Below are 11810 nucleotides of genomic sequence, written 5' to 3' on the forward strand. Positions count from 1 at the left end.
CCTCCCCCAATGACCAATCCCCATCTTTACAATCATCCCCATCCCGAGATACATCAGTGTGACGATTTGTGAGAGGCGATGATTTACGATGCCTGGACTCGTAGGATTCAGATTTAAAATGTTTGGAGTAAAGACAGTTGTGTAATGTTCCCTGTGGATGTATATGATCCCATGAGCGGCATAGATAGAGTTAATGCACAGAAACCTTCAGCACCAAAGATGAATCAAAAACTAGAGGGCATAGGATCAAGATGAGAGGGGAACGAGTTATATGAATCTGAGGGGACATATTCCGGTGGGCGGCGCGACTGACGTCGCAGCGGTCTCTGCAGTCCGTCTGTCTTTTTGTTATTTTGTGTCCCGTTTTACTGTAGCTTTAATTTTATTTTTGATGGGGTATGTGTGTGTGGGGGGGGGGCTTTTAAAATCTTTCCCTGCACCTTTTCCCTGTCGGGTCTCCGTTGTCATTGGTGCTGCAACGTGGAGCGGCCTCCAGCAGGAACGACCTGGGGCTCCAGTCACGGAGCAGCGGACCTACTCACCATCACGGAGCTGGCCGAGTTCGGAGCGGGTGGAGCATGGTGGCGTGCTGCTGCGACCCGACCCTCGGAGATTCGGAGGCTCCAACCGCAGGTCCGGTGGACATTAATATCGGGAGCCAGCGGGTCCCTGCTGGGAGACCGCTTTTCGGGGCTTCCGCAACGGCGACTTCTCCCGCCCGAGTCGCGGGGTCGAGGAGTACCTGGAGCGGGGCCTGACATCGCCCGGCGCGGCTTCAACGGCTGCGGAACTTTGCTGGCGCCCGCCGGGGGCTCCAACAACAAGACCCGGAGCGCGGCCTTGCATCGCCCGGCGCGGCGTTAATGGCTGCGGGACAATTGCCATCGCCCGCCGGGGGCTTTGACTCTGACATCGGGAGGGGAATGGGGAGTGCAGGGGAGAGATAAGTTTTTTTGCCTTCCATCACAGCGAGGAGGAAATGCGCTGTGATGGATGTCTATGTAAATTGTGTTGTGTCTTGGGTCTTTTTTTCTTGTGTGTATGACTGCAGAAACAACATTTCATTTGAGCCTCTATGAGGTTCAAGTGACAAATAAATTGTATTGTTGTATTGTACATATATCTCTCAGGCGGTGGTGGGTACATGGAACGAGGTTCCAGGTTATCTAGTAGAGGCAGGTACAGTAGCATTTAAAGGATATGTATGCAGTTTCGTGTCGAAGAATTGGATAGAATGATATTCGCCAAACGTGGGCAAATTGGATGATCAGAGATGAGGCGGCATGGTGGGCATGAACAAGTTGGGCCGAAGGGTCTGCTTCCACGGTATGAAACTATAGACATTAAGCAATTGGGCCTTTGCGAAGGACGCAATAGCAAATTATGTCTCAAATATATTTAATTTCATGAATTAGATATACACCAGTATTAAAAATAACTAATCTTTCCAGATATACAACAAAATTCACTCTTCCTCTTCCGCCTTCTTGTCCAGATCCGCCGAATCGATGCCCACTTCCTCGTAGTCCTTCTCCAGCGACGCCATGTCCTCCCGCGCGTCCTGGAACTCTCCTTCCTCCAGACCCTCTCCCACGTACCAGTGGACAAAGGCCCGCTTGGCGTACATCTTGTCGAACTTGAGGTTCATGCGGGTCCAGGCCATGGAGACGGCGGTGGTGTTGCTCAGCATGCAGACGGCTCGTTGCACCTTGGCCAGGTCGCCCCCCGGAACCACTGTCGGGGGCTGGTAGTTGATGCCCACCTGCGGGGGAGAGAAAGAAGAGACTCATAGAAACTTTCAATAGTATCCATTGCGAGCTAAATGTTAAGAAACCTGGGCCACCGTTCAGGAAGGTTCTCGTCTGTTCTGGATGTGGTAGATATCACAATACAGTGTGGAACCGCGGGTTGGATCAAGCTTATGTTGCGTGGATTGGTTTACAATCTACACCTACCTTGAACCCCGTCGGGCACCAGTCCACGAACTGGATGGAGCGCTTGGTCTTGATGGTGGCGATGGAGGCGTTGACGTCCTTGGGCACCACGTCCCCGCGGTACATCATGCAGCACGCCATGTATTTGCCCTGGCGGGGGTCGCACTTGAGCATCTGGTTGGCCGGCTCGAAACAGGCGTTGGTGATCTCCGACACGGACAGTTGCTCGTGGTAAGCCTTCTCGGCCGAGATCAGGGGCGCGTAGGTCACCAGCGGGAAGTGAATGCGCGGGTAGGGGACCAGGTTGGTCTGGAGCTCGAGCAGGTCCACGTTGAGGGCGCCGTCGAAGCGCAGCGAGGCGGTGATGGACGACACTACCTGCCCCAGCAGGCGGTTGAGGTTGGTGTAGGTGGGGCGCTCGATGTCCAGGTTCCGCCGGCAGATGTCGTAAATAGCCTCGTTGTCCAGCATGAAGGAGCAGTCGGAGTGCTCCAGGGTGCAGTGGGTGACCAGCACCGCGTTGTAGGGCTCGACCACGGCGGTGGAGATCTGCGGCGCCGGGTAGACGGAAAACTCCAGCTTGGATTTCTTGCCGTAGTCGACGGAGAGTCTCTCCATGAGGAGGGAGGTGAAGCCCGAGCCGGTGCCGCCCCCAAAACTGTGGAAGATGAGGAACCCCTGCAGTCCGGTGCACTGGTCGGCCTGTGGGCAGATAAAGCGGAGAGCATTGAGAAGGAGAAAGGTGGGGTGAGTGTGAGTGTTGCAGGAGTAAACTGACCCTCTGGAGAGGTGTCTAACGTCTGTGGTCCCACCCTAACAACTGTAATTTGTGTGTAACATCTGGAGATGGAAAGTTGAGAGAGAATATTCTGAGGGATAGGTCATTCATGAAGTGCGGAATTGCCGCGGGCGAACCAGGAGCGCCAGATCGTTGAATAACGGGCGCTGGTTCACAGTTGGATTCGGTTCCACAACCTACCAGTTTCCGGATGCGATCCAGGACCAGGTCGACGATCTCCTTGCCGATGGAGCAGTGGCCCCGGGCGTAGTTGTTGGCCGCGTCCTCCTTGCCGGTGATCAGCTGTTCGGGGTGGAAGAGCTGCCGGTATGTGCCGGTCCGCACTTCATCTACAGGGGAGCAAACAGAAAACAGAGAATGAACTGGTTCATTAAAAACGGGTTCACACGCCACTCGGCAAACGCCGCGGGGAAGGTTTCAGACAAGCCCAACATGTCAGGACTCTCCCCTGCTTCACCTTACCGATCACCGTGGGCTCCAGATCAATGAACACGGCCCGGGGGACGTGCTTGCCCGCTCCGGTCTCGCTGAAGAAGGTGTTGAAGGAGTCGTCGCCGCCCCCGATGGTCTTGTCGCTGGGCATCTGTCCATCCGGCTGGATCCCGTGCTCCAGGCAATAGAGCTCCCAGCAAGCATTGCCGACCTGAACTCCGGCCTGGCCGATGTGGATGGAGATACACTCACGCTGGAGATAGAGAGAAAGAGGGCGTGGGTCGGTGGAAAGGGGGAAGAGATGATTATGTTATTCCCACGGATATCGGTTCCGAGTGCTAACATTTCCCCAACGCCACACCACAGTGTGCGACCGGATCAACGCGTTTACCCAGCGTGGTCAACGCGGAAAAACTCTCCACCCATGGGCATTTGTTCCAGGTTCTCTGGAGTTATCCCGGCTCTCCCCATCACCGGTTTCACACGACGCCCCGCCGCCCAGTCCCGGGATCACCCACCATGATGTCCCTTTCAGTCTCTCAGCTCCAGACAATGTGTCGCATTCGCCGAACGCGTCCCTTTTATACCCCGCCCCAATAGAACGTTCATACACCCGGGCCGCGCTGTGATTGGCCGCCAGCGACCCGTGGAACGCGGAGACAAAGGCAAAGAGAACGCCGATTGGTTCTCAGCGCGAGTGACGTAACAGAGGCGACCTGTTCTTCGAACGGCGCAAAGAACCGTCGGCATCTCGGCGTCACAACTGAAGATCATTGGGCGTTTCAATAGTCGCGTCAACCCCCTGTCCCACTTTGGAAACCCGAACGGAAACCTCTGGAGACTTTGCGCCCACCCAACGTTTCCGTGCGGTTCCCGGAGGTTTTTGTCAGTCTCCCTACTAGAATTTAGAAGATTGAGGGGGGATCTTCGAGAAACTTATAGAACTTATAGAAAGACATTCTTGCCATAGAGGGTGTACAGAAAAGGTTCACCAGTCTGATTCCTGGGAAGTCAGGACTTTCATATGAATAAAGACTGGATAGACTCGGCTCGTACTCGCTAGAATTTAGAAGATTCAGGGGGGATCTTATAGAAACTTACAAAATTCTTAAGGGGTTGGACAGGCTAGATGCAGGAAGATTGTTCCCGATGCAGGGGAAGTCCAGAACAAGGGGTCACAGTTTAAGGATAAGGGGGAAATCTTTTAGGACCGAGATGAGAAAAACATTTTTCACACAGAGAGTGTTGAATCTCGGGAATTCTCTGCCACATATGTGGTTGAGGCCAGTTCATTGGCTATATTTAAAAGGGGGTTAGATGTGGCCCCTGTGGCTAAAGGTATCAGGGGGTATGGAGAGAAGGCAGGTACAGGATACTGAGTTGGATGGTCAGCCATGATCATATTGAATGGCGGTGCAGGCTCGATGGGACGAATGGCCCACTCGTGCACCTATTTTCTATGTTTCTTTGTTACCTGCTTCTATTACCTGCAACCTCCGGCAACCACCTGCAACCTCTGGGAACCGCACGGAAACTTTGGGTGGGGCGCAAAGTCTCCAGCAGTTTCCGTTCAGGTTTCCTAAGTGGGACAGGGGCATAACTATCTCCTCGACCCCCCCCCCCCCCACTCCCACTGTTACCTCAATTCCTCACTCCTCTCTAGTCCTCCATGCCCTCACTCCCTTCTACCAGTTCCTCCACTCACTCCTCCCACCTCCTGTTCTTTCACTCTCACGTCACTCCCTCCTTCCCTGCCTGCACCCCAAGCCTGGTCACTCCCTCTTCCTCTACCCCACTGTGATCCCTCATCCCCCTACTCTTCTCTAGCGCAGCTCATGTTGAGTAAGTCACACGTACTCAGGTACAACAGTATTTACTGAGTAACACATACAACACTCAGCAGCATATCAATTCTACCGTGCTGCATCACCAACTAACAGCACCAACTAACAGCACATGTCGGCTTGTGATAATATGAATGGTGTAGTAATAGGCGGAGCTTATATTAATAAATCATTACATTGGTTAGTAAGTAATGTAACCAATCTACATCTTTCCTTGTAAGAATAATAAGAATAAAAAGTGAAACACGACTACAATAAAGTGATATAGGTAAGTAAGTAAGTAAGTAAGTACATTTTATTTATATAGCACGTTTAAATCAACTCGCGTTGAAACCAAAGTGCTTTACATAGCAATGTTACAAAATTTTGAGATTTAAAAAATCAAGTCTGCAATTTATCCCATCAGATAAAGCATAAAAAGAAGATTAATTTGACACCTAATTCACTTTCATATCTTCGGTATTAAAAAAAGTTGTGGCCTTTTCATACTCGGAAATTAGCAACTTGTTCCCTATTGCTTTTCCATTAACTTAACACAAAAGCTGTGATCAAGGACAGTCAAAAGCCCATAACTTTCTTAAAATTAAGAGAACTGAAATACATTTTCAGCTATTATAGATTGAAGCATTCCGAAACAAATATTAAACAATCTTACTTGGATGTCCTGCAATTAAAGCATAGAATTAGTTAGTTACCCAATTGTAGCTAATTACAAAATTCAATTACTAGATCTAAACATCTACCCATTTCTTAAGAAAAGATTGACATTTTTAAATAGCCTAAGTGTCCAAATAACATTCACACAATAATTCACAATATAACATGATTTTTAAATCTCATTGTCATGAATTTATGGGCCAAATGGAAGGTATTTAATGTTTAATTCCCGTAAATGAATGGCCATTTAAATCATCTTGCGAGTGGGTTTTTGAGGAACGCGATCGATTGGAACGTTGTGGCTGTAGTGAATTTAAAGCCCATATCGGCAGAAAAATACTGCCGGTTCGTATGGGTCCTAAATCACCGTTTCGCAACGTAACATGTGGATTAAAGGCATCATAAGAAGCATTTATATACATAAAATAAACGGCTTTCCTTTACCTGTCCCGTACTTGAAATCCGTCCCCGTTGTCGGCGTTGACGGGTTTAGAAACTGATTTTTAAATTACTCCAGTGCTGAAATTGTCGGGCGATTAAAAAAAAAATCGCAGAACGGCGTCGGTACAATTCTTCATCAAAAGCTTGCACACCGAGAAAATATATCCAGGAAGAAGAAGAAAACCCATTTACCCCCCCCCCCCCCCCCCCCCCCCCCCCCCCCCCCCAAAGGCGCCAAAGTCGCGCACACGGCCAGTGGCAGAACTGCAGCACCGCTGAAGGTGAGTTTTGTAACATACCTACATCACATCAAAGAAATAATAAAATAAATACGTTTCCGTACATCCATAGAAAAATTAAAAATCAGAAAAATGACAAAAACACATTATAGAATTCAACAAGAACGTCCCCCCCACAACAGATTCAAAAATTTCCACTGCGGGGAAAGGCAACGAAAAGGTAAGTCCTCTCTTCCTCTGTGAAACACCTCAGGTCGGGGCCTATTTGTGCCCTCCACAGCCAGTCCGATGTTTTCAGGTCCCCTTTGCCGGAAAGCTGAAACTCCGGCGTTGGGTAAACACTCCTCAGCGGCTTGGAAATGTCAAAAGCGGCCGCTCCCTCCCCGGAGACTGCGGCACCCGGTCTGGAGCTCCAACTCTGACAATCTCAGATCCCCGCCTTCGCGGTGTTCCAAATCCAGCGCCGCCCGCGGCTGGACGCTCCGCAACCACAGCTCGTCGATGTAGGAGTCGGCGGTCACCGCACTCCGGAGCTTACCGCACGGCGACCCGGTAAGGCATCGCCCCTGTCCGTGTTAGTATCCCAGCGCTGTGCCGCCGCCCAAGCTGTAGTCCCGGCCTGTCCCGACAGGAAACGCCGATCCAGTTCCGAAGGTAGACCGCGAGGAAGGGGCGAAGAAGCAGCTCAGAGGGAAGCCGCCTCTTCGACCAGGTATGGACTAGAAAATAAAGTTCCCCCTTCCCATTCCCGACCCACCACATAAAAGACCTCCAACTAACATTTGTTTTTTGTCAGGACTAATATATGACAGGATATATATGTATAAGCCCGTTACTAGATGCTGACTGGTTAAGAATGTGACCGAAAATACTAATAGCGCATACAAGGGAATTCAGGTGGTTCAAACAAAGTCTTTGTATTTAAGGGTCGGCCTACAAACCCGTCCCGTGCGCGTACGGTACAGATCCGCACCTCCTCCCTTCACCGGCGAGAGTGTCGGGGTCCCGTGCGGCGGGGGCATTGGGGAACTGGGGGACAAACACAGTGAGGCAGGCGAGCGGGGCACCGAGTGTGGTGGTGAGGGAGCTGGAGACACAACCAGGGGTAGGTCTGCAGCTGCAGCTCGTGAGGGAAGAGAAAGTCTGTCAGTAGATGGGTAGATCGGTGGCGTAGCATCAGGATACGAGACATCGCCATTGGGCCTGATTCCGCCAACGCTAAATGCCAGCAAAAACGGCGCAGGCCACTGCCTTTGGGAAGTAAAATGGCGATGTGAAAATGACAGAACAAAGCAGATGCTCAAGATATGCAATAAAATTGAGTAAGGGATGGAAGGGATATAAAATAAAAAGAGAAGAAGTACAATGAAACAAAGATGAGCGGGTAGCAAGAGGAATGGGAAATGTTTAAAGAGCAACAGAAGATAACCAAAAAGGCAAAATGGGGAGAAAAGATGAGGTACGAAGGAAAGCTAGCCAAGAATATAAAGGAGGGTAGTAAAAGCTTCTTTATGTAAGTGAAGAGAAAAAAAAGTTGCCAAAGTGTACCTTGAATTTGTTTAATAACATCCTTCGGAACAGAATTGCTTCTACCAGATCCTCTTTCATTGAAGCCCTTAAATCTTCAATTAATTAAATTAATTATTTTCAGTGCGGAGAACAGTCTTTCCATGCCGACCTGAGTTGGAGGTGTGGCTGTTACTATCATAGCTGCAAAATTTTACTATTTGAGGCTGTAGGGATGACGGGGGATTATAGACCAGTTAGCCTGACAGCGGTGGTGGGAAGATGCTGGAGTCAATTATTAAAGTAGTAATAACAGCAAATTTTGGATAGCAGAGGAAAACATTAGTTAACACCAAAGCTGGACCCTTGAAGACTGAAAAAGGTGAATTTATTATGGGGAACAAGGAAATGTCAGATGAGTTGAACAGGTACTTTGGATACATCTTCATTAAGCACGACACAAACAATCTTCCTGATGTACTAGTGGGCAGAGGATCTGGTGTCTAGTGAACTGAAGGAAATCCACATGAGGCAGGATATGGTGTTGGCTAGACTGATGTGACTGAAAGCTGATAAATCCACAGGGCCTGATGGTCTGCATCCCAGGATACTTAAGGAAGTGGCTCTAGAAATCGTGGACGCATTGGTGACCATTTTCCAATGTTCTATAGATTCAGGATCCGTTCCTGTGGGTTGGAGGATTGCTAATGTTATCCCACTTCTTAAGAAAGGCGGGAGAGAGAAATCAGGGAATTATAGACCAGTTAGCCTGACATCGGTGGTGGGGAAGATGTTGGAGTCAATTATAAAAGATGAAATAGCGGCACATTTGCATAGCAGTAACCGGATCGGTCCGAGTCAGCATGGATTTACGAAGGGGAAATCATGTTTGACTAATCTTCTGGAATTTTTTGAGGATGTAACTCGGAAAATGGATAAGGGAGAGCCAGTGGATGTAGTGTACCTGGACTTTCAGAAAGCATTTGATAAGGTCCCACATAGGAGATAAGTGGGCAAAATTAGGGCACATGGTATTGGGGGTAGAGTGTTGACATGGATAGAAAATTGGTTATCAGACAGGAAACAAAGTGTAGGGATTAACGGTTCCCTTTCAGAATGGCACGCAGTGACCAGTGTGGTACAGCAAGGCTCTGTACTTGGACCACAGCTATTTACAATATATATTAATGATTTAGATTAAGGGATTACAAGTAACATTAGCAAATTTGCAGATGACACCAAGCTGGGTGGCAGTGCAAACTGTGAGGAGGATGCTATGAGAATGCAGGATTACTTGGACAGGTTGGGGGAGTGGGCAGATGCATGGCAGATGCAGTTTAATTTGGATAAATGTGAGGTTATCCACTTTTGGTAGCAAAAACAAGAAGGAAGATTATTATCTAAATGGTGTCAAGTTGGGAAAAGGGGAAATACAATGGGATCTGGGGGGTCCTTGTTCATCTGTCAATGAAAGTAAGCATGCAGATACAGCAGGCAGTGAGGAAGGCAAATTACATGTTGCCCTTTATAACAAGAGGAGGAGTATAGGAGCAAAGAAGTTCTCCTACAGTTGCACAGGGCCCTACTGAGACCGCACCTGGATTATTGTGTGCAGTTTTGGTCTCCAAATTTGAGAAAGGACATTAGAAACATAGAAAATAGGTGCAGCAGTAGGCCATTCGACCCTTAGAGCCTACACCCCCATTCAATATGATCATGGCTGATCATCCAACTCAGTATCCTGTACCTGCCTTCTCCCCATACCCCCTGATCCCTTTAGCCACAAGGGCCACATCTAACTTAAATATAGCCAATGAACTGGCCTCAACTACGTTCTGTGGCAGAGAATTCCAGAGATTCACCACTCTCTGTGTGAACAATGTTTTTCTCATCTCGGTCCTAAAAGATTTCCCCCTTATCCTTAAACTGTGACCCCTTGTTCTGGACTTCCCCAACATCGGGAACAATCTTCCTGCATCTAGCCTGTCCAACCCCTTAAGAATTTTGTAAGTTTCTATAAGATCCCCCCTCAATCTTCTAAATTCTAGCGAGTACAAGCTGAGTCTATCCAGTCTTTCTTCATATGAAAGTCCTGACATCACAGGAATCAGTCTGGCAAACCTTCTCTGTACTCCCTCTACAGCAAGAATGTCTTTCCTCAGATTAGGAGACCAAAACTGTACGCAATACTCCAGGTGTGGTCTCACCAAGACCCCGTACAACTGCAGTAGAACCTCCCTGCTCCTATACTCAAATCTTTTCGCTATGAATGCTAACATACCATTTGCTTTCTTCACTGCCTGCTGCACCTGCATGCCTACTTTCAATGACTGGTGTACCATGACACCCAGGTCTCTTTGTATCTCCCATTTTCCTAATCGGCCACCATTCAGATAAGTCTACTTTCCGGTTTTTGCCACCAAAATGTATAACCTCACATTTATCTACATTATAGACAAATCTACAGTCTGTGTTTCCAAAACATTGCAGAAGTGTGGAGTCCGTCTCCTCTGACCAAACTTTAACTGTGGGTTTAACACGTCTGATGAGTGGAGGGTACTTTGGGAGCAGGAACAATAGAAGTGATCAGACTGTCCAAGGTGGGGGAGGGGCGGCTTTGTAGGCTTCATCCATGTTTGTGTAAATTTTGTCCAGTATCTTGTTGTTTGCTAATGGCAGAACTTACCGGAGTGCTCACCAGAGTTTATTTCTCTCTCTCTCTCTCTCTGTCCGCCTCTCCCTCTCGCTATCCCTCCCCTTATCTCCCTCTTTCCATATAACCATATAACAATTACAGCACGGAAACAGGCCATCTCGACCCTTCTAGTCCGTGCCGAACACATAATCTCTCCTAGTCCCATATACCTAAGCTCAGACCATAACCCTCCATTCCCTTCCCGTCCATATAACTATCCAATTTATTTTTAAATGATAAAAACGAACCTGCCTCCACCACCTTCACTGGAAGCTCATTCCACACAGCTACCACTCTCTGAGTAAAGAAGTTCCCCCTCATGTTACCCCTAAACTTCAGTCCCTTAATTCTCAAGTCGTGTCCCCTTGTTTGAATCTTCCCTACTCTCAGTGGGAAAAGCTTTTCCACGTCAACTCTGTCTATCCCTCTCATCATTTTAAAAAACCTCTATCAAGTCCCCCCTTAACCTTCTGCGCTCCAAAGAATAAAGCCCTAACTTGTTCAACCTTTCTCTGTATCCCTCCCTCTCTCTCTCTCTCTCTCCCTCTCTCTCTCTCTCTCTCTCCCTCCCTCTCCTCCCTCCCCCTCCCCCTCTCTCCCTCCCCCCCCTCCCTCTCCTCCCCCTCCCACTCTGACTCCTCTCTCTCCCCATCTCTCATCTCCCCCTCTATATCCCTCCATCTTTCTTTCTCTCTCTTCCCTCTCCCCCTCTCTCTATCGCCCTCTGTCTCCCCCATCTCTCGCCCCCCTCCCTATCCCCTCCCTCTCCCCCTCCTCTCCTCCCCCTCTCTCTCTCCCCCAATCTCTCCCCCTCCATCTCTGTCCTCTCTCTCTCTTCCTCTCTCTCCTCTCCTCTCTCTCGCCTCTCCCTCCCTCCCTCCTCCCTCGCTCTCCGTCTCTCCCCCCTCTCTCCCCCTCTCCTCCCCCTCCCCTCTCCCCCCTCTCCCCTCTCTCTCCCCCTCCCCTCCTCCCCCTCCCCTCTCTCTCCCCTCTCCTCCTCTCCTCTCCCCCCTCTCCCCTCTCCCTCCCCCCTCCCCTCTCTCCCCCTCCCCCCCCCCCTCTCCCCCTCTCCCTCCCCCTCTCTCTCTCTCTCTGTCTCTCTCTCTCTCTCTCTCTCTCTCTCTCGCCCCCTGGTGACGGGGCGCCGCGGTACAGCGTCTCCGGTCAGCTGGCCACAGCGCCCCCTGGCAGAGGGACGGTTCAGTTTAGTTTATTGTCACGTGTACCGAGCACAGTGAAAAGCTTTTTTTATTACGTGCTAAT

At 49.5% G+C, this 11810-nt stretch overlaps 1 protein-coding gene across 1 annotated transcript; it reads right to left on the minus strand.

Annotated features, from left to right (window-relative positions):
• Nucleotides 1-1380: 1380 nt before the first annotated feature.
• LOC129693456 (tubulin alpha chain-like) lies at nt 1381-3713 on the minus strand. The gene is made up of 5 exons (XM_055630268.1): nt 3684-3713; nt 3196-3418; nt 2910-3062; nt 1956-2713; nt 1381-1762 (listed from the first exon to the last, which is right to left on the minus strand). The coding sequence occupies exons 1-5, from the start codon at nt 3684-3686 to the stop codon at nt 1466-1468; spliced, it is 1434 nt and encodes a 477-aa protein (XP_055486243.1). The 5' UTR covers nt 3687-3713; the 3' UTR covers nt 1381-1465.
• Nucleotides 3714-11810: the final 8097 nt, after the last annotated feature.

This window comes from Leucoraja erinacea, unplaced genomic scaffold, assembly GCF_028641065.1.
Source record: "Leucoraja erinacea ecotype New England unplaced genomic scaffold, Leri_hhj_1 Leri_301S, whole genome shotgun sequence".
NCBI classification, from domain to species: Eukaryota; Metazoa; Chordata; class Chondrichthyes; order Rajiformes; family Rajidae; genus Leucoraja; species Leucoraja erinaceus.